Consider the following 25,645-nt stretch of genomic DNA (forward strand, 5'->3'; position numbering starts at 1 on the left):
CTCGTCCATGGTTCCTGAAACAGGATCTTGGCAGGTGGAGCGATGCTGTCTGATGCTGGGCCAGAGTGCTGGGCGATGCAGTGTGGACGGTGGGGGTTGGGGGAGGGGGTGGGCGGGGCTTCGGCTTTGTTTGCTTCAGGACCTTGGGGAGTCTCTGCTTGGTCAGGTTCTCTACCTGCAAAATGAATGATGCAACAGATGGGCCCCCAGGTTTCCTCTCAAGACTGGAGCTCCTAGTCTCAGGGGAAGCAGGCGCCCAGCAGGGCCACACACTGGCCAGCCCTGGGGGGAGCCCAGAAGGGGAGGTTGGACACTGCCCATGGGTGGAAGGAGCTCCAACACCTGCCTCCCAAAGCCAGTAACCGCAGGGTCTGCAGGGGGAAAGGGAGGGAGAGAGGAAGGGCGGGGCCGGGGCCCCTGTGCCCGCCCTGCGCCTGGGCGCGCCCCTGCCCGCCCTGGCCCAGCCCTCCCAGTCCCAGCCCAGCCTGGCGGGCCGGTCCCAAGCGCGCCGCACTGCCCTGCCTGGCGCCCCAGCCCGCGCAGCCTCTGCGCCCGCCGCCCGTCCCGTCCGGCGCTCCCGGTGACCTGCCCAGGGTGCGGCCAGAGTGGGCATGACCCGCCGTGGGGCCGCCGTGCCGGCGCTGGCCCTGGCGCTCCTGGCGGTGGCCCTGGCCTGGGTGGGAGCCCAGGGCGCAGCCCTCGAGGAGCCCGGCTACTACGCACAGGATGTCTGGACACGGGATCCCTACTACGCGCGGCCGGAGCCAGAGCTTGAACCCTATTCGCCGCCGCTGCCCGCAGGGGCCGGGGAGGAGGAGCGCGAGCCGCGTCCGCCCGAACCCAGGCCGCCCAAGAGGGCGACCAAGCCCAAGAAAACTCCCAAGAGGGAGAAGCTGGCGCCAGAGACGCCGTCACCAGGCAAGTAGCTTTCGGCGCTGGGCAGGCGGAGGGGGCGCGGCTTCTCTGTCCCTGGGTCTGGGATGAGCATGAGCATGAGCGAGCCTACCCATAGGAGTCCTGTAGTCCCAAAGTCGCTGCGCCCCCTTCCCTGGAGACCACAGCTGCACTTCCCCAGTGCTAAGCCTGACGGCATCTCGGCTCTCGCTCCTGGAGCCACAGGCAGCCCCTTGGCGAGCTGGGTGCCCGGTGCCCTGGGCAAAGGCTCTTTCTACAGGACACCTCTTCCTTCTCTGCCTGCCTCTTCACTCTTCACGCTTGGCGTCTCCTGGGCAGTGCATTTCCGATTTGGCCAGGGGATCGGGCTGGCCTGTTTTGGCAGGTGGCTCTGGGGGAAGCTCTGCCAGCCAGTGGTGACCCAGCCAGGATCCCCCGCTCGGTTCCCTCCCGCCTGCTCTCAGTAGGTCGTTTGAGTCTTTTACCTGCTGCCCTGGGCGTGCCCACGTGGACTTGGCTGCACGCGGCTTGGAAAGCCCAGTGGGGCTGCTCTCGGTCGCACACCCTTGTTCTGCTTCTGCCAGCCTTGCCCTGGGGAAGTGGCTTCTGCTTGGTTTATTACACACCTTGTAAGTGAGGCTTTCTCTTAATGGTGCTTTGCCCGGATTGCAGGGGGCTGGGACCCTGGTTTTTCCAGGGAGGGGAGTGAGCAGGGTTGTGGCTGAATTCCCCAGCTTGGCAGTGGCCCTCCCCGAAACAAGGCCTGTGTGTGGCACTGTCACGGAGCTCCCGGCAAGAAACCGTCTGTGGTCGAACAGCCAGTGCAGTGTGCAGGAGGGGCGGAGGAGGGACGCGGGGTGCCCGAGAGGGGTCCCCCTCTGCACACACACACAGCTCTGCTCTGTTGCAGTTTATAGACATCTTGAACCAGCAGTTCAGTGGGTGGTGCAACCTGAGCAGCACATTGCAGATGCTCCCTTGTTCCTGGGAGCTACGGAGATTAAGAGGTGGCCAGGCCACCATGGGTTGACGGCAGGAGCGTGGAGACGTTGTGTCGGTAGGCGGCACCGTGGCTGTGCCGGCAGCTCCGTGTGCCGTGGGCTCCTTTCCTTCTGCCCGGGGCTCTGGGTGCTGGGTGGCGTTCACACTGAGGAAGAACCGAGGCTGAGATGATTCTACTTGCTCAAGGACTTGGAAGATTTGAAAGCCCCTCTCCTGTTTAACTTTTTGGTTGGTCGCTTGAATCAAATCCACATGCAGTTTTGTTTTCCGTTTCTGCTCTGTATTTAGCCTGGCGTGGGGATGGTAGGGTGGGGTGGGTGGGGGACATGTGTGCTAGGTTCTGTAAGTCACTGGGGGTGGCAGCAGGGGGCCCGGAGTGGGATTCTGAGCAAGCTTCTTCCTCTGCAAACAGGGGACCAACGCCTGCCTCCTCCCTTTACCTTGTCAACAGCTGCAGAAGCAGCCCGCACCCTGGCGTCCTGGACTGTGCTACGCTCCGACGAGCCTGTCCTTTATCCCGCGGGTCTCTATCAGGAAGCTGCGGTGGGTGCCAGGTGCTGGGTGCGGGCGAGGGGCAGAGCAAGACAGCCTGGCCCCTGCCTCGTGAAGCCCCTGGAAGGGGGCCTTGGAGAAGGTCATGGCAGGTGTGTTGAGGGTTGCGCAGAAGCGTGGGGTGTTCAGGACGTGAGTGGGCGGCTTGGCAGTGCTTCCCAACAATGGCAGGTGAGTTGGCTTTATTCCGGGGGACTCTCACCAGCAGCCAGCCGTTCTTCCCAAGAAAGCTTGCTTTCCCTGCAGCAAACAGCGCAGCAAGTCACGGCCAGGTCTCCGCAGCGCCCACAGGCTGTCCTGTCTGCGGATCCAGGGTTGCGATGGGGAGGTGACTCTCCTTGGTCTCCCTGGAGCACCAGCACGTGCCGGCCTCGGGGTGAGGCCTCCTGAGTTGCCAAGAAGGGCCGATGGCTTTTGGCAGAGCATCTTCTAGGCACAGATGCGCCGTGGAGTCAGGGAGGCTGTGTGTTCCTGGTGAACAGGCTCTGCTCCTGCGGGAAACCGAAACTGCGAGGCTCCGAAGCCTGCACAGGTGAGGGGTTTGGGGTGGAAGGGCATCGCTTCCCCGCCTGCTGCTGTCTCAGCCTCATTCCCAGAGAATTGTGGGGGGCTTTGTAGAGCTCTATCACCCCAGGATGATAAACCAGCTGTGATGTTTATGGCGCACTTTTCATTCCTGTTTGTTTGATTTTTAATTTTAATTGATAGGCAGAGCCATAAAGAGAGAGAGAGAGAGATCTCACTGGTGGCTCACTCTCCAAATGTCTGCAAAAGCTAGAGTGGGCTAGGCCAAAGCCAGGAGCCAGAACTTAATCAAGAACTCCCATGTAGGTGCTAGGGACCCAAGCACTTTTCTTTTAAAAAAATTTTATTTATTTATTTGCAAGGTAGATATTGAAAGAGATCAATCCATCTTCCATCTGCTGGTTCGCTCCCCAAATGGCCGCAATAGCTGGGGCTGGGCTGATGTGAAGCCAGGAACCAGGAGCTTTCTCTGGGTCTCCCACGTGGGTGCAGGGGCCCAAGGACTTGGGCCATCCTCTGTTGCTTTCCCAGGCCGTAGCAGAGAACTGGATCAGAAGTGGAGCAGCCGGGACATGAACCGGTGCATATGTGGGATGCCGGCACCGCAGGTGGAGGCTTAACCTTCTGTGCCACAGCACTGGCCCCAAGGGACCCAAGTACTTGAGCCATACCAGCTGCCCCCAGGGTTCTCCCAGGAAGCTGGTTCAGGGGAAGAGAAGCCAGGGCTTGACTCAGGCTCTCTGAGACGGGATGTGGGCCTCCCAAGGGGGGCTCTCAGTCACGGCCAAATGCACCTTGTTCTCGGTGTTTGCTCAGCAGACCCTCCCTCTCTGGACCCCGAGCAGGAGAGGCTGGTATGTGAGTGAGCTTCCTTAGGGAGTCACAGCAGTTCTGTACAGTAGAGTGCAAGTTACTGTAGAGTGCAAGTTACTTTTCCCACTTCAAGCGGTGGCTTGATGTGCATGGTGACACGTGCAGTGAGTGTTCATCTCTGCCTTGGGCTGCTTCGGACACAGGTGTGGGGAAGGTGCTCGCAGAGGGAGCACCCTGGGGCTACAACCTGGGGTGTTGAATGTGAACTTCTGGACTCGGCGGCCGCCTTCAGCACTGGTATCCCATATCGGCACAGGTTTGAGTCTGGGCAGCTCCACTTTGATCCAGCTCCCTGCTAATTCACCTGGGAAAGCAGTGGAAGATGACCCAAGTGTTTGGGCCCCTGCACTCACATGGGCGACCCAGAAGAAGCTCCTGGCTCCTGGCTTTGTCCTGACCCAGCCCTGGCTGTTGCAGCTATTTGGGGAGTGAACTAAAGGGTGAAAGAGCTCTGTCTCTCTGCCTTTCAAAAAATAAACATAAGTCTCAAAAAAAAAAAAGGGGGGGGCCTGCACCGTGGCTCACTAGGCTAATCCTCCGCCTGTGGTGCCGGTACTCCGGGTTCTAGTCCCGGTTGGGGTGCCGGATTCTGTCCTGGTTGCTCCTCTTCCAGTCCAGCTCTCTGCTGTGGCCTGGAAAGGCAGTGGAGGATGGCCCAAGTGCTTGGGCCCTACACCATGGGAGACCAGGAGGAAGCACCTGGCTCCTGGCTTCGGATCGGCGCAGCGCCGGCTGTGGCGGCCATTTCAGGGAGTGAACCAGCGGAAGGAAGACCTTTCTCTCTGACTCTCTCTGTCTCTCACTGTCTAACTCTACCTGTCAAAAAAAAAAAAAAAAAAAAAAGGCTTTGGGGACTAAACTGAGTTTAGGGGGTGGCAGTCTTCCTCCCACAGCGTCGCTGTTGGGTGCTGAGCAGCACCCTGGGGCTTGACGCCCTGGAAGCCAGTAGCACCCTTTCCCTCGGGCCCAGGGGGCTGGCCGTCTGCCGTGTACAGAATCAGAATCAGGAAAGTGTCATTGGGACGATGCTGTGGCCGTTCCTGACGCTGCCCACACATTTCACTGGTTTACACTTGCGCTGGGCCGTGTGTTCCTGGCAGCCTCCCCACCACCTGTGCGGATTCCTGGAAGCACCAGCCGCTCGTGTCTGGGCGCAGAACCCGGAAACCTCCTCTGAGGCTACAGAGAGATTTTAGCACCACGCAGCTTCTCACGTCCTGGCTGTGACTGTCCCTTCATCCCAGGGCTTTGGGACTTGAGCCTCAGCGGTCACTAAGCAGAAATGGTCCTCATGTCAAGATTCCTCTATCCAGGGGCTCCCACGAAGGGCTCCCGTCCCCTCAAGGCTGCCTGTTCAATGGATGGCTGGAATATTCTTCCTCATATGGGCCTGAGAGCTACTTCTCTCTAATTCCATTTATTCAAATGTTTCTCTTTGTTTTCAACAGTTTCCAGATCCCCACAATTGGAAGGTTTTGGGGTGCAGGGACTGAATCCCAGGTCCCATTTTCACTCTCCCAGAGTGACGAATAAGACGAAGGGGCCATGTTCTGGGTATGCAGTGACTTTGGGGTGTACCGACTTTGCTGCCACCTCCCAGTGGATGACTTGGGTTTGAGGCCATGGAGAAGTAAACCGGTGCCCATGACTCACCTGCCTTTCCCCTTCCACTTGGCTGTGGTTTTTCCCGGGAACAAACCAAATAATCATCGGGACTCCATCTTCCTCCCCTTGCATTCTCGCGGGGCATCCTGCAGGCTTGGAGACGCAGCGGGTGCATCTGGGCTCCTGCGTGTTCCTTTGTTTGCTGCTTTCTTCACTCCTGGGGCGAGAAGGCGCCTCATGCCCAGAGTCCCCGGGCCTGGAATCTGCGGAGTGGGCAGCAAGCCACGTGTGTTTGGACGTCTGTGCCCAGAATCCCCGAGTCTGTGTTTTGTGCTGGTTTGTGCCCTGGGGTGGGGGAAGCAGGCAGAGAGCTATTACTTGTGCACACTGGGTTGCAGACAAAGCCCTTTCTGTTGCACACTGCAGCATATGCAGCTGGCGGGAAGGGCTCTGCGCCGTCTCTCTTTGGGCGCTTGGCAGCGTCTGGAGTTGGGTGGAGGGTCTTCTCCCGTGCCGTGCTGCACGGCTGGCGGGGAGACCATGCTGCACGGCTGGTGGGGAGACCGTGCTGGTCCACATCCCCTTGTGTCTTGAAAAACCACCACGGTGCGATGAGCACAGCTCCACAGTGAGCGAGAATCCTTAGCATCAGGCGTGCGCTGCCTTCCCGTGAAAGCCAGGCGTGTGGTGCAGGTAAACACCACCCAGACAAGGGCCACGTGCTGAGACCACGCCTTCCTTTCCAGAATGCTGTCCAACGTCAGCAGCTAATGCTGGCGCATTCCCTCCTGCCCGTGCCCAGGGTTCCCGAAACCAGGGCTTGTGCATGAAGTATAAAGGGTAGGGGATACTTCCAGGTCTGGGAAGCCGGCTTGGGATGCTGCAGTTCTTCAAATTAGCTGTCGTGTTTCCCTGTGTGCCCCATGTGCCTGTGACTGCCCGATTTGGGGGCAGGGGGGTGATGCCTTCAATGCGGGGACAAAGGCAGCTTGGTGCCTGAGTGTAGAATTTTGAGTGGAGCCCAAGCTGTCGGGTGTGGCTGCGCCCTCTCTGGCCCTCTCTGGTCCCTGCCACCTCAGCTGCCACTCTGGGACCGTGAAACCTACAGAATTCGCGTTTCTCTGAATGGCTGCAGGGATGAGCTCATGACCATAACTGCTCGGCAGCCAACCGACTGCTCATCGGGCATTGTGCGGTGGATGCCAGGGCTCGGAACACCTTCACGTGTTAACTTCAGTCTCTGATGGCACCGATTTGCAGGGAGCACCCGGTTCAGTTTGTTCAGGATTCAGGGAGCTGGGGCCAGAGCCTGGCCCTGCTGCTCGCGTGCCCCTGCCTGCTGGAAGCCTGGTGTGGGGTGGGGGGCTGGGGTGGAGCGCTCGTCCCCGGACTGCGGCTTATTCGTCATATGTTTTGTAAAATGGCTTTCTTCCAAGGGAGACTCAGCATCGCCCAAAGTTAGGCTGGCCAAGGGCTTTGCGGCCCCCACCAGGCATCCTGGATGGCTACAGCCGGGACTTTTCTACATTTTGCCCACAGAAATGAGACGGATGCGGGGCCCCGGAGACAGACATGGAGGCAGCCGTGGACACGTCTGGGTCTCTGGGTCAGCCTTGCTCCCCCAGCCTTTGTGAACATTTTGGTTTATTGGCGACTTTAATTTTGTGATTTGTTTTACGGGGGGAGGTTGACTGGGGAATCAGCTGGAGTGACTTTGCTTGTTGACTCCATCCATTGCCTGCTTTTGGTTTTCCAACTTTAAAAAACTTTTGAGAGGCAGAGGATGAGAGAGAGTCAGACAGACAACTCCTGTCCACCAGTTCACTCCCCAGCTGCCCACAGTGGCTGAAGATGGGAACACAGTTCACCTCTCCCACACGGGTGGCAGGGACTCCGTTCCTGGAGCCATCCCTACTGCTTCCAGGGTCCAGGCATCGGAACCAGGAGCAAGGCTGGGGCTTGAGCCCAGCTACCCTGATGTGGGAGGGGGGCTTCCCCACGGGGAAGGACTGGGCCAAGCACCTGCCCCTCAACTGACTTTCTCAGGTCCAAACTCAGTGACTCTCTGCACAGAGCCGCTCTGCCTCCCGTTGGTGCGTTCCGTCACTCACTGGCGCCTTCTCCTGCTCATCCATTCATTCGCCGATCACACGCTGATGTGCACCAGACTCTCAGGTGGCCGAGAGCAGGGCCAGATGCAGTCACGTCACACTGACGATGCCACACGATCCAGGTGTGCAGCACTGGGGTGGAGGCAGTGGGGGCCTCGTCCCGGGCTTTCCCTGCAGGTACGCCTGTGCCCCCGCTGCAGGGGTCTTGGCAGCTCCTCTGGACAAAGGAGGCAGAGGTGGAGACGCTGCTGTGCGGGAGCAGCGGTTGGTTCTTGTCTGGGGCACCTGTCTGTGGCAGTAAAGCCATCTTTCTCGCTCTAGGTAAAAATGGCAACAGAAAGGGCTCGAGGACCAGGAGCTCTGAGAAGGCCGCCAGCGACGATCACGGTGTCCACGTGGGCCATGATGACGTCAGAGAGAGTAAGTGGGACCCTCGAGAACCGCCCCTCCCCAGTTCCAGCCCCTGCAGAGAGGGCTGGGGGTGCAGGCCCCTGGCGCAGCACAGTGCAGATGTGCTGGGCAGGTGTGGGGCTGCGAGCGACTGCGACCCCTCGGCCATCCTGGGGGAGAACACTCACGGTGGCTCGCGCTCCTACAGAGCCCAACTCACAGCCGTCCTGGCTGGTACTGCTCCACGCATTCCTGGGTTTCCTGGAGCTCTGAACAGCTTTCTGCTCCCTCCCTGAAGACACGGGCGCCTGCTTTCTCCTGGGGTCTCTTAGCTGCCCACAGCCCCAGGTGTGTGTTTCTTTTCTTTTCTTCTTCTTCTTCTTCTCCTTCTCCTTCTCCTTCTTAAGATTTATTTATTTGAGAGTCAGAGTTGCAGGGAGAGACAGTAGATGTTTCATCTGCAGGTTCACTCCCTAAATGGCTGCAATGGGCAGAGCTGAGCCAGGCCAAAGCCAGAAGCCAGGGGCTTCTTTTGGATCTCCCGCATGGGTAGCAGGAGCCCAAACACTTGGGTCGTCTTCCACTGCTTTTCCCAGGCCATGAGCAGGGAGCTGGATCAGAAGTGGAGCAGCTGGGACTTGAACCAGTGCTCATATGGGATGGTGCTGTGGCAGGTGGCTGCTTTAGCTGCTCTGCCACAGCCCAGGCTGCAGGTGTGCATTTCTTATCTCCCTATCTGCCCCAGGGGCCTCTGGCGTCAGAGACCAAGTCTTTTATTTCCAAAATATGCGACGTTAGCCCTGGAGTCTTGCGGTCCTGTGAAAATATCGTTCCTTTAATTACTTATTTTAGAATGTTGAAAACCATTGGTTCTAGACTCATCCATAACTCTGGCCCATTAACCACAGTTGTCATTATTATTAGCTATTACCATTAGTGCTGTGTCTTCATTATTCCGTGGTCTTATTCCTGCTAGTATTAGCAGTAGTCATTTTTTAGTGCTTAGGTGGTTGCCAGGCACTTGGCCTTATATTTGTCGTCTCCCAGTGCCCCTCCGGGTTTCATATCATCATCGTCATTATTACCACCCACATGTCACAGATGAAGGGAGCGAGGCGTGGCATTATGGGTAATTTGCCTATGATCCTGCGGCTTGTAAGGAACGAAACACGGATCCGAGGCACCGTTTCCTCTCCTAGCCCTTTTGCTTAGGAGCCCAGTTGCTGAAAATAAGCCCCAGTGCCCCATTTGCAGCCACAGAGGCAGCCGCGAGTGCTGTAAACCGTGTCCCAGGGTTGACTGCTGCAAAGGGAATCCCAGTCCTCTGAGGCACAGGTAATGACGTGGGGTTGTGTTTTTAACCGCGACCTCACCATCAGGGACATCACAGACCTGGCCGAGCGAGCATCTGAAACAAGACTGGCGCTGAGATCTGCAGCCTCTCCCCTGCCTGCTGGGAGGGTCGTCCATCTTCCGGGGGGCATGGCCTGCTCTCCTACCAGCTGGGAGGGTCGTCCATCTTCTGAGGGGCGTGGCCTGCTCCCCTACCAGCTGGGAAGGTCATCCATCTCCCAGGGGGGAGCATGACCTGCTCCCCTGCCTGCTGGGAGGGTCTCCATCTCCCAGGGGGGCATGGCCTGCTCCCCTGCCTGCTGGGAGGGTCTCCATCTTCCGGGGGGCGTGGCCTGCTCCCCTACCAGCTGGGAAGGTCATCCATCTCCCAGGGGGGAGCATGACCTGCTCCCCTGCCTGCTGGGAGGGTCTCCATCTCCCAGGGGGGCATGGCCTGCTCCCCTGCCTGCTGGGAGGGTCTCCATCTTCCGGGGGGCGTGGCCTGCTCCCCTACCAACTGGGAAGGTCATCCATCTCCCAGAGGGGATCATGACCTGCTCCCCTGCCTGCTGGGAGGGTCTCCATCTCCCAGGGGTGTGGCCCACTCCCCTACCAGCTGGGAAGGTCTTCCATCTTCTGGGGGGCGTGGCCCGCTCCCCTACTAGCTGGGAGGGTCGTCCATCTGGGGGGGTGGCCTTCTTCCCTACCAACGGGGAGGGTCGTCCATCTCCCAGGGGGGCGTGGCCTGCTCCCCTGCCTGCTGGGAGGTTCTCCATCTCCCAGGGGGGCGTGGCCCGCTCCCCTGCCTGCTGGGGGCCAGGGGCTCAGTGTATTATTAGGAGGGTCTCTCAAGTCCGTGGTTCATGCCAGAGCTGAGCTTCTGCTGGTCACGCTGACTCTGTGGGTCTCTGGGGTCTCCGCTAACTGGGTGGTGACAGGAGCCCCGCCTGACGCAGGTCCTGGACATGGGCCCTTTGTCCCTTGCGCACGCGGGCTGCTAAGCACCAGCTGATTCTTGAGGAACAAATGCCACAGGCTGCCCGGCTGGCAGTGCCGGCCTCACCCGCCATCGAGGCTGGGCCTGGAGGTCACTTCATTCTGAAACGTATTTTAGAAGCGAGCTTTGTCCAGGCTTTTGTCCAGTAGCTTCAGCCAAAGGGTTAGTCTGAATTTTCTTACTTTTCATTGCCAGAATTGTCTTTAAATTTTAGGAGATGTTTACAGAAAGATTTTTGAAGGTCCATTTCTTTACACACATACAGACCACGCACACACATCCACTACACATATACACACCACACATACACACACATGCCACACATACACACACAACACATACACACACACCGTGCATATACACACAGACCACACATACACATACTACACGTGCATACCACACACACACCATACACACCACACACACATACACACATACCACACACACATACACACATACCACACATGCCACACATACACACATACCATACACACACCACACACACACACACCACACATACATACACACCACACACACACACCATGCATACACACACCACACACACACACACCATGCATACACACACCACACACACACACCATGCATATACACCACACACACACCACACACATACACACCACACACACACACGTACACACCACACACACACACACCACACATACATACACACCACACACACACACACCACGCATACATACACACCACACATGCGTGTGTTGATGCTGAACTTTCTGCCATGGATGCCCCTACCTCTTCCTGACTCTCGGACGTCCCCCCGACCTGGCCTCACAGCTCCGCCAGGCTGGAGCCATCAAGGCTCTGACCCACTGGATGCCTTCGATATGATTTCAGCCACTAAAATTCTTGTCTTAAAATAAATAGAAGGGGGCAGGGGAGATGGTACTGTGGCACAATGGGTTAAAACCCCAGCCTGCAACACCAGCATCCCATATCAGTGCTGATTCAAGTCCCAGCTGCTCCACTTCCAATCCAGCTCCCTACTATGGCCTGGGAAAGAAGCAGAGGAGGGCCCCAGTCCTTGGGCCCCCGCACACACATGAGAGACCAGAAGAAGCTCCTGGCTCCTGGCTTCCGATCAGCTCAGCTCCAGCTGTTGCAGCCACCTGGGGAGTGAACTAGTGGATGGAAGTCCTCTCTCTCTCTGTCTCTGTCTCTACCTCTCTCTGTAACTCTGTTTTTCAAATACATAAAATAAATCTTTTTAAAATATGACATAGAAGGGCAGAGGACAGATATGGGAGGTTTGGGACAGTGATGGCCATGGAGGGTACACCTGGGGCCTGCAGAAATGAGGAGCCTGGAGTAGGCGTGGTGCTGAGCACAGGAGGCTGCAGGTGCATGGTGGGAAATTATCTGGACCTGGAGTCCATCTTCTCTCAGCCTGGACGCTCCCAGAATGGGGGGTAGCAGAGATGTCAGCTCCATCTGTCAGGGTGCAGGTGTCAGCCCCTTGTGGTCAGAGTCGTGGGCAATACAGACGCCAGCCACATGGAGGCATGGGAGTGGTGGCCTTGAAGGCTCGTCTTGGATATGGACCTCCCCTGAAAGTCCTCTCTGAGGAGTGGACGCCCAGCTGTCGCTGTGATGAGGGGGCAGTGTTGCATCCCGACTTCTGGGGATTGTTCTACAGTGGTCCGTGGTTGTGGACCAGTGCTTCATCTCTCCCACGGCCACATCCTTGGCCGTGTAGCTTTAGTTCCCTTCTTGAAAGATGAGTCACTGGACTTTGGCTGGACCACTCCTGTGCCTTGTTTAGGCCAACAGAAGAGTGAGACGTGACCACGTGCCAGAAGAGTGAGAAGTGGCCACGTGCCAGTGCCGAGCCAAGGGCTCCGGGGCCTCTGCTTGTTTCCGGTGGCATCTGGGCCACGGGTCCCAGCGATGAGCGGCCCAACCCGCAGCCTAGGGCCGCCCGCTGAGTCCCACGGACCTCCAGACACCCAGGAGAGAAGAGCTTCATGTGGGCCGTGCTGTCTGTGCTGGTTTGTGGCGCAGCGATAGAGATGAATAAATACTAGGGCACGTCGAAAGTTCATGGGCGGATTGGCTATGTTCATTTTGGTTCAAAGATTTTTTTTTTTTGACAGGCAGAGTGGACAGTGAGAGAGAGAGACAGAGAGAAAGGTCTTCCTTTGCCGTTGGTTCACCCTCCAATGGCCGCCGTGGCCAGCGCGCTGTGGCTGGCGCACCACGCTGATCCGATGGCAGGAGCCAGGTGTCTATCCTGGTCTCCCATGGGGTGCAGGGCCCAAGCACTTGGGCCATCCTCCACTGCACTCCCTGGCCACAGCAGAGAGCTGGCCTGGAAGAGGGGCAACCGGACAGAATCCGCTGCCCCGACTGGGACTAGAACCTGGTGTGCCAGTGCCGCAAGGCGGAGGATTAGCCTAGTGAGCCGTGGCGCCGGCTGGTTCAAAGATTTTTGAAATCTGCAATAGTTTTTTCATCCCCTGCATTTTCATGATGCTCGCTTGCCGTGACCTCTGTGAAGCGCCCTTGTGTCCTCCCTTTTTAAAAGGTTGGCTGCATCCTGTCCATCAGATGATCCACCGTTTGGCGCCCTGAAGTTGGGCTCTCAGCTTGTTTCAATCTTTCGCAGCTAGGAGCAGTGTGGGGTGAAGTTCCCGAGTGCCCGCGTCACCGGGCGTCGGTCACAGAGATTCCACACCTGGAGCTTCCTGCCAGGATCAGTCTGTTGCTGGCTTCTGCTGCCCCCTGTTGCAGTCGGATGGGAGCTGGTTTTCCATACGCGTCCCCTGCTGTAAGTCTCCCCAGGGGACTGCGCGAGCATCTGAGCTGTGACTTGCTGACAAGCCACCGTACCTGCCCTGGACTGGCTACCGTACCCCCTGCAAAGTGGGGAGCGCGTCCCCTTCGGGGTGCACCGTGAGACGGCACGGTGTCTGCAGAGCGGGGCGCACAGCACACGGCTCTCTGCACACCACCGCTGTGGTTTTGATTCTCTGTCTCAGGATTTTATGTCTTAGGATAAGGATTGGAAAACTTTTAAAGGATCAGGTCGTAAATATTTTATGCTTTATTGGCCAAGAGGCAAGATCGAGGCTATTATGTAAGGACTTATATAACCATTTAGAATGTAACCCTTAAGACGACAAACAAAACCCACCCTTAGGGGCCACGCAAACGCAGGGCCTGGGTCGGCTTTGGCCCTCGTACAGGCCAGGCCCTGCCCAGCGGCTTCCGTGTTCTGCAAGTGCTGCTTCCAGGAGGCCTTCCCTGGTCACCGCCGTCACTTTCCTGGGCCTCTCTGCTCCCAGGCCCCGCACGCCGCAGTGGTCTCTATGCCCGGCCTGGTTCTGATGGGCTGTCAACACCCAGGAGCTGGGCCCTGCGCGAGCGGTCTCTGGGTGTGCCCCGTGTCAGCAGCAGGTTTGCTAAGAGTGGTGTTTCCCAAGCACTTGCTCTGTGCCAGGACTAGTATTCTGGTGTCACAACAGGCGTTCCCAGGAGGTCCAGGAGGGAGTCAGTCCAGTGGGGGAGGGGGGTGGGGTCTGAAGGGCCGCCTTGGACAAGAGAGACTGGATGAGGCTGAGGTTGGCTCGGAGGCTTCCCAGGACCCAGGGGGAGGCTGGTATCTGCCTGAAGCCAGCGCGTCTGAGACACACGGGGCCCCTGCCAGTGCCCCTCAGTGCGCAGGGGCTGCCTCGCCCGCCTCATTGGTCAGATGGGAGTTCAGAAAGGTCAAGGAGGGGGCAGTGGGTTTTATGTTTGTACCGGCATCCCATATGCGCGCCAGTTCAACTCCCAGCTGCTCCACTTCCGATCCAGCTCTCTGCTGTGGCCTGGGAAAGCAGTAGAAGATGGCCCAAGTCCTTGGGCCTCTGCACCTGCATAGGAGACCTGGAGGAAACTCCTGGCTCCTGGCTTCGGATTGGCTAGCTGATGGGTTTACAGGCAACAATGAGAGCGAAGGCTGAGGGAGACTGAGTCTGTCCCTGGCAGTGCCCTCAGGGTCCTGGAGAGTCTTGGCTCCATTTCCAGCAGGTGACCACAGCCAACCACAAAGCCCCTGAGGGGCGTACTCGTTGGCATTAGCCAGATTGTTCCTGGGTCGCCTCCCTTTTAAGTGGTCTTCGGAACTTGACTCTGCTAACAAGGAAGTGGGCTGTCCTTGCGCCTCCCGGGACGGAGTAGGGATGCTAGGGTCGGGGGTTGGTACTGGCCCCTGAGTCAGAGTCCACCTTCTATTCTAGGTTCTCAGCGTGACCTCAAAGACCCCCGGTGTCCAGGCGGGGGCACTTGGAGTGTGTCCAGGAGCTGATGTGCACGCGAGGCACTTGATGGTGGTGATAATGATGATGGGGAGCAGTCGACACACACCAGGGAGCTACTGTCCATTCTGGGCAGTGCAGGGCGCTAGGAGGGGACAGATCTGATTGTGAGCATGTGTGTGGATGTGTGTGTGTGTGCGTGTGTGTGTGCATCTGTTGGGGTAGAACAACACAGGGACCCATCAGCACCCCCTGGGGAGTGGAGCACCCGGGAGAGAGTGCCCTGCTTGCCCGGGTGTTCCCAGAGTGGCCGTCACTCCCCTCTCCTGCCCATTGTGACACAGCTCAGACTCTAATTAGTCTTTCCTCAAGGCTGCTTGTTACTCCTCTCCCTGTGTCCTGCTCGCCCCGTGCCTTTCAGGACGAGAGCCCCTTTCTTTCCAGAAACAGTGGAAGCTTGGCTGGCTGGGGACGCTGTGTGCTGGTGGGAGGGCACACAGGCGGTGTCATGGCTGCTGCTGGAGCAGGTTGACTTGGGAGCAGGCCCCTCCTGGCAGCCTGGCTGGGATTTCGGCAGGATGTGGCGAGGGGCGGAGAGCCCTGAGCAGGTGACCAAGCCTGCTTCGAGCCTGGCCATTATCTCCTCATTGACATTCCAACACAAATGTCGTGAGTCCAACCATGATTTCTTCAACTTTCTGATGAGGAATACTTAAATTCAGCTTTGAAACATTGTTTCCTTCCCCTCCATTGCAATGGTCATCCGTGCAAGAACCCCCATCTTCCTTGGCCGTGTCTTCTGCAGGGTGGACAGAACGCTCAATGGTTGGGAGGTAGTCTGGTGATTGACAGGTCCCTGGACGGGGATCAGAGGCTTCTTTGAGAGTTTGAAACCCAAGACGTTCTAACTCCTTGTTCTGACATTGTGTTGCTTTCGAAGTTCTCGGGTGCCTGTATGTCTGTGCGCCTTTGGCAGTCAGCCAGCAGCTGTCACCCAGGGTCCACGGTTATGGTGGGAGGGAGGGACACCATTTGGAGCGCGTGTGTGTCTGAACATGCTCTTAATTACCTTGACATCCGTGACAGTTTAGCTGGTGATGGGCTCCAGATTTCTGTTCCCGTTCCCTGGCGCCCTGGACGTGTGAGCAGCCAGTGAGACGTCTCCTGCTCATCTGAGTGTTCCCCTGTGGGAGCTGCAGCCGCAGGCGAGCCAGGACCCGGCGCTGGGGCAGCGTCCTTTGTCTCCATCTCTGCCTTGCTGCCCTGCTGGGTTTCAGGTTGTGAAGACGTGGAGGGTCCCGGAAGCCTCTCCGTGTGCTGGGGGTTGGGGGACTGTTCGGCTGCTGGGGCCCCAGAGTAGCTGCCTTTGGGGTCCTGTACAGCCCGGGGACTGACGTTCTGGAGATGCCCCCTTGGGGACAGGGGCTGGTGCTTTGCTGATGCTCTTCTTCTTTGGTCTTTGCCAGTGCAGGTGTGGCCAGAACAGGGATGGCCCCGGGCCCCTTTGAAAGCCTCTGCAGCCCTGGGGACCCAGGTGGCTGCGGGTGCTTTGGTGGCACAGACTCCTGGCTCGCTCATTCGCCAGTGAGGCTTCCAGACTGCGCTGAGTGTTGTTTCTTGTCTTCAGAGTGGCTGAGAGGCTTAGCCGTCCTGGGCCATTCTCTTCAGTGTAGAGTTTTCTCCCCTTGACTGTGAGCCCAAGGGGAGGAGCTTCGCATTTTGCTCACTTGGGCCGTTCCATGGACTCACTGCAGATCCTTACTTGATGTTCTCAGGGTAGAAAGAGGAGGGAAATGAGCCCGGATGACAAACGCTGAAGTTTATCAGCTGGATGTTTGATGCAGAAAATATTTCAGTACTCTGCAGTTTGAATTACTTTAGAATCTTTCATGCAAAAAAATAATTTTCCTGGCCTTTATTTTCCTGGCCCTCAGTCTAGGAAGATCCCTTTTGGAAACATGGACATTGCTTTGTCAAACCTTCAGTCGAAGTATGAATGTGGGCTAGGAGCTTCTGCCTGCTCATTTTTGCATCAAGGGCTAGAGTTTGCGTTCCAGCTACTTTATGCTTACGCATTTCACAATGTCTTAAAATGTGATTTGGGGAAGGCGAGTTACTCCCAGCTGGTTCAGCAGGTAGTGCTGTCTGAGCCTGGTTAAGTCCTGAACTGTAGAACCTGGGGCCCCAGGTGAGGACTCCAGAGCACTGTTGTAAATTGTGTGGATGGCGTTGGAAGCAGGGTGAGGCAGTGGGAAGCAGGTGCGTGGGGGAGGAAGCTGAGGGGGCTCTCAGGGGGTGGCAGAAGATGTTCCATGGTTAAGATGCCCACATCCTACATCAGAGTCCTTGGTTAATTCCCCTTCTGATAAATGCAGACCCTGGGGGCAGCAGGGATGGCTCAAGTGACTGGGTTGCTGCCACCCATGTGGGGAGACCTGGGCTGGGTTCCTGGCTCCTGGCTTCAGCCCCAGCCCAGCCCCAGAAATTGTGGGCATTTGGGGAGTGAATCAGTGGGAGGGAACTGGGCTCCTTGCCCCAGCCATGATACAGCTTCCGGGAGCCAGTGAGGCTTCTTGGGCCTGCTTGGCATCAGTGGGTTGACGTCCAAGTGAGCTCGCAAGTGGTGTCTTGTGTTTAGGCTTGGTGCAGGTGTGGCAGGTATGTGGTGGGTGTGTGGTGGAGGTGTGGTGGGGGTGTGGTGGGGGTATGGTGGGTGTGTGGTGGTGTGTGATGGAGGTGTGGTGGAGGTGTGGTGGGTGTGGGGATGTAGGGGGTGTGGCGTGGGTGTGACAGGTGTGCCCGGACTCCTGCCCGTGTGGACGGTGCCTGTGAGGTCTTGGGTGACACTCAGTGTGGAGCGTTACAGGGCAGGCAGGGGCTCTCTGGGGAGTGAGGGCAGGGACAGTCCTGTGCTGCAGGGGAGACGGCTGTCCTGGGCAGAGGGATGGACAAGAAGGACCCAGCCACGATGCACTGCCGGTGTGAGGGTGCAGGGACAGCTTTGTGCTACTGAGGATTCGAGGGGAGAAGCCACCTGGAGCAAACGGCAGAGCCCAGAGCAGAAGAGGTTGAGGTGTGGCGCTGGCTGTGGAGTGACGAGCGCCCCTGGGAGCAGAGGCAGGAGCTGGATGGCAGAGGGCAGAAATCAGGAAAGGAAGCCAAGGATGTGGAGGAAGTGAAGGAGGCAGGGTGGGCCTTCCAGGGCTTGGCCGGGGGAGGGGAGGCTGGGAGAAGCCCCAGTGCCCACAGGCAGCTCCAGCAGCCCAGCCGCCATCTCCTCCCCTCGCTCTGCAGGCAGCACCCTGGGGCCCGGTGGGCGGGTGGGGGCAGGGCGAGTCAGGTGCATTTGAGCCCACATGAGACCTTCGAGAGGGGGATGTGGGGTTGGGAAACTCCATGGGAACAAGTCCATTGCTGGGACAGCACACAGGGCAGTGCTGACAGCCTCTCAGGATACGCGGGCTCTTGGGGCCCTGTCCCGCACCTGTCTGTCTTGCGCCTGCCCTGCACCTGCCTCGTATCTGTCCTGCCGCGAGCTTCCTGCTGTCCCTGCAGGGATCCCCACCCGCTTACCTCAGCCACTGCTGCACTTTTCATTTTTTTTTTTAAAGATTTATTTATTTGAAAGGTGGAGCTATAGAGTGAGAGAGAGAGAGAGAGAGAGAGACACAGAGAGAGAGAGGTCATCCAGCCACTGGGTCACTTCCCAAATGGCTGCAATGGCCAGAGGTGGGCCGATCTGAAGCCAGGAGCCAGGAGCTTCTTCTGGGTCTCCCATGTGGGGGCAGAGGCCCAAGCACTTGGCTGTCTTCTGCTTTCCCAGGCCATAGCAGAGAGCTGGATCAGAAGTGGAGCATGGAGTAGCAGGGGCTCGTACCGGCACCCATATGTAGGTGGCAACTTTGCCTGCTAAGCTGCATCACTGTCCCCCACCCCCACCCCCATACTCTTACAGCCACAGGACCCTCACGGACCTGTGTGACTGTCATTTTATCTTTGCCTTTCAAGGCCATTGTGTTCTGGTACAGAGCCATCTCTAGCTTCTTTGGCGTGGACGATGCAGAAGTCTTCCAGGGCAACATTTGCAACGCTAAAGACCATGCCTCCTAACAGAGAGAAGAACGCTGTGTGTCTGCGGTCTGGCATCCCAGAACACTGCTCTGCCGCGTCCCGCTGGGCTGCCCTGTGCTCCCCACCAAAGACGCTGTTGGTTGTGCTGCAGATGGAGGAAGTGGATTTTGGGGCTTCCCTTGGGGTCACCCTTGCAAGAGAGGACAAGGGTGTGTGTTTGTCGGATGGGGCAGCTGACGGTGCTGCGAGCTCCACTCACGATGGCCCAGCCTGTGGGCAGGTGGTGAGCTTTCGCTCCCACCAGACGCTTAGCTCGTGGGCCCCCCTTTTCACTCTGTGTGTCTCAGCAAGAGGACGTGGCAGAGCCTCTGTGAATAACAGAAATGTGGTTTGGATGAAGGTGTGACGTGGCTCAGGTGGGTCCTTTTTGAATGAAAAGACCATTTGCAAAAGAAATGTTATTTTCTGGAAGAAATGCTTTGAACAGCAATCATTGCTGCTGTATTGAGCTGGTGAAGACTGTCTATATATCTGTCCAGCGGGCTGGCTGTCCGTCTGTCCACCGGGCTGGCTGTGTATCTGGCTGTATGAAGGTACTTAAATGTGGGAATGGAATTAAAAGATAAGGCTATTCCGATGCACAGATTTTGAAATGCACACTTGGTTTTCCGTGATACGTGTTGTTGGTAAACTTTTGGACGGACCCTCCTGCTGCGGAGGTCCGAGAGGGACATGGAATTTGCTATTTTCTGCTAAGACAGAAGGCCCCGGGGGCTGGAAGGGTTCCAGTGTGGCTGTGACCCCGGGTCCTTTCTGTATTTCTGGCACTGGTTGGGTGGGAGAGTCATGGATTTGTGACGTGGAGGACGGGCCAGGGCCCCATTCGCCAGCAGGGTCTGAGACACCCAGGCCCTGGGGGTCTGAGGCCAGAACTGGCAATGTGGAGATGAAAAGAGGCTATGCCCAAAACGTGAGTGATCCCCAAACAGAACCCACTGCCAAGCCAGCGTGGTCTCAGGGGCCAGGGCCAGAGGTGGGGTCTCCCAGGATAGGCTGGGTGGCCCTGAGGACACTGGCACTGAAGCCAGGCGGGCTGGGTGGGGCCTGGTGACAAGAAGAGCCACGGTCAGGAGAAAGGGGGGCGGCGGTGAGAGCATGGCGTGGGGGCGCTGCTCGGGGGCTGCTCGGAGGCTGGAGGACCGGAGCTGAGACCCGAGAGGCTGGAGGACCGGAGTCGGGGCTGAGACCAAGGGCCAGGTTGAAGGATGCCCTGGGGTCCGGCCTCCCTGGCCAGCCAGTGCCCCTGGCCCTCAGACCGTGCCTGAGTCCTGACCAGGGCCCCCGGGAGCACCACTGCCCACAGGGGCTGAGGACCTGGAGTGGTGGCAGCACCCGAGGGAGGGTGCTGTGGCCTGGAGTCAGGGTGGGGGGCTCGGGGCCAGGCTCCCACTCCTCTTGGCTGGCGGGCTGGGGGCTCATCACTGGGCTCGGGGCCATTGGCCCTGAGAACTCAGGGCAGGGCTACTGCTGTGACAGCGTTACCAGGCCCGGGGACGGAGCGTGGTGGCTGGGTTGGCAGTGGGCTTGTGAGTTGGTGGTGTAGGAAGTGCGCTTGCTGGGTTGTCAGATGCTGGAAGCAGCTTTGATAGGAAGGAGGGGTCAGAGCCATGAGTCGGCCGACCTGGGAGCCTGAGGGTGAACCCTGGCAGGGAAGGGGATGGCAATGTGACTCCCCTCTGCAGTCAGCCCCCCAAGTTCTGAGTGCGCAGTGCACAGCCCCTCCCATTGCTGCAGGGGACCTGGTCGCCCTGTGCCAGGCTCCCTGTCTCAGGGGCCATGTGGGACATTGCTACTCTCAGTGTCACTGGAGCCACCCTGTCCTGCAGTGTCCAGTGGGCAGCAGCAGTGCCCAGCTCAGCCCTTCCACGCGCTCAGCATTGGCAGTTCCCACCATGCCCTGTCCCGAAGCCTCCCTGTAGATGTTGGAAAGGCCTAGGAGCTGTGCAGCCCCCTGTGCCGGCCTGGAGCGCCGCCTCTGCTGTTCCCTGTGTCGTGGCCAGGCACGCCTTGGGCATCTCACGTAAGGTCTGGGACCTCGGTTTCCTCTATTTCTTTTTGTAATTTGCTTTTTTATTTAATGGAAAGGCAGAGCTACAGAGCAAGAGAGAAAGGGAGATCTTCCATCTGCCAGTTCACTCCCCCAAATGGCCACAGCAGCCAGGGCTGTGCCAGGCTGAAGCTGGGAATTTCTTCCGGGTCTCCCACATGGGTGCAGAGGCCCAAGGACTTGGGCCATCCTTCCACTGCTTTCTCAGGCCATAAGCAGGGTGCTGGATCGGAAGTGGAGGAGCTGGGACTCACACCGGCACCCGCACAGGCACGGCATCACAGGCAGTGGCTTAACCCACTGCACCACAATGGCGGCCCCTCCGTTTCCTCTTTTGAGAACCCAGGTAAAGGAAGTGGCGGCTCTGAGTTCCTCCGCCTGCAGCTCCCGGACTGACTTTCTTCCCGGCTGCCTGCCGAGCACCTGTGGTTGCTCCTGTCTGCTCCTCTGAGCTCCTGAGGTGCCCCGGGGCCTCTGGGACACTTCGTCTCTGCAGCGCCCCGTGAGACTGTCTAACTTTGCCTCGTTCTAGGGCCGGCACGGTGGCGCAGTCGGTTAAGCCTCTGCCAGTGCTGCTGGCATCCCGTATCAGAGGTGGTTTGAGTCCCAGCCGCTCCCTTCCACACCAGCTCCCTGCTAATGTGCCTGGCAAGGCAGCGGAGGGTGGCCCAAGTACCTGGATCCCTGCACCCACGTGGGAGACCCGGATGGAGCTCCTGGCTCCTGGCTTTGTCCTGGCCTGGTGCTGACTATCACGGCCATTTGGGGAGTGAACCAGCAGGTGAAAAGATCTCTCTCTGTCTCTCCTTCTCTCTGTCACTCTACCTTTCAAATAAACAAATCTTTATTGAGAAAAAGTACTTTGTCCCATTACGTTGGGGCTTTTCTGTGACTCCCGGGAGGCGCAGGTCTGTTTGTGTTTTCTGTGGGGCTGTGTCTCACCCAGTCGGATATGTGGAGGTGGCGTCCTGTTGAGACAGCCCAGCCCCACAGCAGGGGCAGCCGGGGAGAAGGGCAGCCAAGGAGCAGGCAGCCTGGGTCCGGCCCCGGCTGCCTTCGGGCTCTTATCCGCGGGACTGGCCGCTCGCCGAGGGCCTGCCCACGCGCTGGCGTTTGGTTCCCGAGGACACACTGTGTTCAGCTGTTCTCGCAGTGATCAGCGTTGCCAAGAACGCAAGGCGAAGCGGCTTTTCCACGCATGTTGCTGTGTTTGTTAGCGCACGCAGTGCGACAGCCAGAGTTCTGGTGCGTTTGCAGAGTTCCGCCGTGGCCTTGCCTGTGACATTGCTCGCCGGGGCTGCTCCCTGACTGAGACGCGCCGTGCACGGCTCCTTAATTGGAAGCTGACTCAGACAGTAGCACGGGCGGCTCGGAGGAGGAATGTCCAGGCCAAAGTGCCCGGAAAGCAGGAGCTGACAGCAGGAGCTTGGCATGGTGTCGAGTTAGATTGCCCCGTCTGTCCGGAAATACCAGGCGGGCAGGTGGGGCCGGTGTTGGGGGGTACACTGGTGGCTGGGGGCGCAGGAGAAGAACTGGTTCTGAAAATCAGGAGCCCCTCTCTCTCAGCCCCTGTCCTTTTTTCTTTTTCTTTTTTAACGGGCATTGTTCTTTCCAGGTTGCCCACCTCTCGGTCTGGAAACCTTAAAAATCACAGACTTCCAGCTGCACGCGTCCACGGTGAAGCGCTACGGCCTGGGAGCCCACCGCGGGAGGCTCAACATCCAGGTACCAGCCCTGCCTGCAGACCGGGATGGAGGTCAGGGTGGCCGAGGCGATGGCTCGCCCAGCCTGGGTAGGCGCCGCGTGTGGCATTTCGGAGGCCTTGGCCCCAGTTTCCACGGCCAAGAAGGCATCGCTGAGTCACCCCCGTTGGGCAGAGAGCACAGAGGAGGCGCGCCTTCTGCAGGCAGTGCCCTTGTGACAGCGGCGCTGCCGGGGCCCGGCCCCAGGTGGCTGCACCTCCGCCTGGGGCCCTTCCCCTCTGCGGGCCTGGAGAGGGCGGGAGGAGAGCACAGACACGGGGGGCTGAGAGCCTGGTGGGGATGGGGGACACGGAGGTGGTCCCCGCTCGCCTGCCTGCCCCTTGCTTTGCGTCTCTGCCACACACACCTCTTCCAGGCTCCCTCTGCTGTGTCCCCCCAGGACGCACGCATCCTGTCTGGCCTTGGGGGCCCTTGCTCCTTCCAAGTCTCCCTCTCCATCTTCCGAAATCCGGGGCTTGCTCCAGGAGGGGGAGCTCCTCCCACGCCCTCTGCACACCAGCTGGGTCCTTTCTGACGCAGGTGCAGCTGCCTGGGACTCCTCTCTCCCCTCTGTGCCCAGGCGGCGTGAACCCTGGCTGCCGAGCTATGGCCTGGGTCCCTGTTGCTGCTGTAACAACTGCGCATCACTTAGCTCCTACACAGCACACGCTTACACTTACGACGTGGGGACAGACGTCTCAGATCCACGCGGAGGTGTGGCCGGGCCACGTCCCTGACTGGAGGCTCTGTCTCCCTCCCTCTCCCGGCTCTGCAGGTTGCCCACTCCCTGCCCATGGCTCTTTCCTTCTTGGCTGCCACGGTGGGTTGAGGTCTCATGGCACCATCTCTTTCGATGGCGTCTTCAGGACCTGTGATGACTTGGGGCAGAGCTGGAAAGCCCAGGCCCCCCCACCCCCCAAGGCACCCTTCATTCTCAGGACTAGGGCACGGACCCCTTCAGCGGGGCTGTGATCCTGCAGCCCCAGCTCCATCCGATGCCTTTCCCTCCCACGCCGGCGTCTGCCCCTTCAGTCCTCCTGCACCCGGCATTCCGTGCGTCCTGTGCTAGCTGCTCTTCCAGTAGTGCTGCGTTTCTCTGGTCTTCCCCCAGCTGCTCCGGCCCTGTGTGGCTTCCCCACCCTTTGCACATGTGCAGTGTCTCTAGCGAGCATGCTAGCAGGGCTGTACTCAGGGGAATGGCTCATTTTGTATTGATTTATTTGAGAGGCAGGGTGACAGGGGGAGAGACAGAGAGAGAGTGCTTCTGCCTGCTGGTTCACCCCCCAAATACTGCAACAGCCAGGGCTGGACTAGGGCAAAGCCAGGAGCCTGGAACGTCACCTGGGTCTCCCACAGCGGGGATGGGGACCCAAGTGCTTGACTCATCGTCTGCTGCCTTCCCAGATGCCTTAGCAGGAAGTGGAGGAGCTGGGAGCTCGAGTCGTTGCTATGAAATGGAATGTGGGGCTTGGTCTGTGCCGCAACACCCAACCTAATGGGAGCAGCTTCCGAGTGGCAGGGTGGACCCCTCACTCCCCCAAGGGGTCACTGTGAGTGCACCAGGGGCAGCTGCTGTGCCGAGAACTGGGCGAGAGTGGCTGAGGTCGCTGTCCAGGGAGTTACACGGGTTGGGGGCCCTGGGCTGAGCTTGACTTCGAGCTTTGGCTCCTGGGCCCCCTCCCCACCTGACCGCGTCAGGAAGACCTCAGACCACTCAGGCCACGCCCCCTGCTCTTTCAGAGGAGCTCAGGCCGCGCTGCCAGAACCAACTTCGGGGAAAGCGCTGGTGGTTTAGAAATAATGTTTTCTTTTTAAAATAAAAGCTGTTAAGGATGTGTGCAAATAGAACCTGCAAAAAACAACTGCCCATGATGTGTAAAAAAGATTGATTTATTTGAAAGGAAGTTACAGAGAGAGAGAGAGAGAGAGAGAGAGAGAGAGAGAGAGAGAATCTTCATCTTCCATCCACTGGTTTACTCCCCAAATGGCTATAATGGCTGGGCTGGGCCAGGCCGAAGTTGGGAGCCAGGAGCCTCATCCAGGTCTCCCACATAGGTGCAGGGGTACAAACAGTTGGACCATCATCTTGTGCTTTCCCAGGTACATTAGCATGGAGCTGGATTGGAAGTGGTGCAGCCAGGATTCTAACTGGTGCCCATATGGAATGCCAGCCCTGCAGACGGTGGCTTAACCTGCTGTGCCACAGCACCAGCCCTGATTGCCCAACATCTTTTAAAATATTTATTATCTTTTATTCATTTGAAAGGTAGAGTTACTGAGAGAGAGGGGGAGAGACACAAATCTTCCATCTACTGGTTACTCCCCAGATGGCTACAACGGCTGGGGCTGTGTCAGGCCTAAGCCAGCAGCTTCATCTGAGTCTCCCACATGGGATGGCAGAGGCCCAAGCACTTGGGCCATCCTCCACTGCTTTCCCAGGTGCATTAGCAGGGAGCTGGATCAGAAGTGAAGCAGCTGGTTCTCGAACCAGGGCCCATATGGGATGCTGGCGTTGGGGGTGGTGGCTTAGCCCACTGTACCACAGCGCCCGCCCCAAATGCCCAATTCTTTGGTGCATCTTGTCCTGGCCTCACGCCCAGCAACGTCACTGCCCTCCACCCCTCTTATGATTGAGCAGGACGTGGTCTCCAAATTCACAGGCACAGAAACCCCATTGTCTTCTATCAGCAGTGGATTTGCACTAATGCTCCATGGATTAGGGTGGAGACCTCCTCTCCTTAGGGAGCCTTGGAGGCGGGCCCAGTGGGAGGTCTTTGGGTCACTGGGGGCTTGCCCTTGGAAGGTGGGTCACGCTAGCTGAGTTTGTCCTGGCTTCTCTTGCTCCTGCCTGGCCCACGGCTGTTCCTCTGCACCTGCTCTGCCGTGGCCGGCGGCCACCAGATGCCTGGATATGGGGCTGCCTGATCCTGAATGGTGGACCTCTGAACTATAAGCCAGAATAAACCTTTCCCTCCCCATATGGGCTGATACAATTCCCTTCCCTTGGCTATCATCACTGCTTGCTTTCTTTTCTTTTTTTTTTTCTTATTTGGTAAGGTCAAACCCTATAGTTACCATGGCGTTTAACATTTTTTAAGCAATTCAGGGTGTTGTCTTAATGCCTTTTGAAGTGAGTGGTCTTCAGCCTTCTGAAGGGTCTGGCAGGACCC

The 25,645-nt window shown here is 58.3% G+C and overlaps 1 protein-coding gene across 1 annotated transcript in view; it reads left to right on the top strand.

Moving 5' to 3' along the window:
• Nucleotides 1-611: 611 nt before the first annotated feature.
• Nucleotides 612-25,645, top strand: part of CPXM2 (carboxypeptidase X, M14 family member 2) — a 115,792-nt gene continuing 90,758 nt past the window's right edge. The window contains exons 1-3 of the mRNA XM_062214035.1: nt 612-918; nt 7,884-7,982; nt 22,349-22,458. Coding sequence (XP_062070019.1) covers nt 612-918; nt 7,884-7,982; nt 22,349-22,458 — 516 coding nt within the window. The remainder of the gene's footprint in view (nt 919-7,883; nt 7,983-22,348; nt 22,459-25,645) is intronic.

This window comes from Lepus europaeus, chromosome 17, assembly GCF_033115175.1.
Source record: "Lepus europaeus isolate LE1 chromosome 17, mLepTim1.pri, whole genome shotgun sequence".
Lineage (NCBI taxonomy): Eukaryota > Metazoa > Chordata > Mammalia > Lagomorpha > Leporidae > Lepus > Lepus europaeus.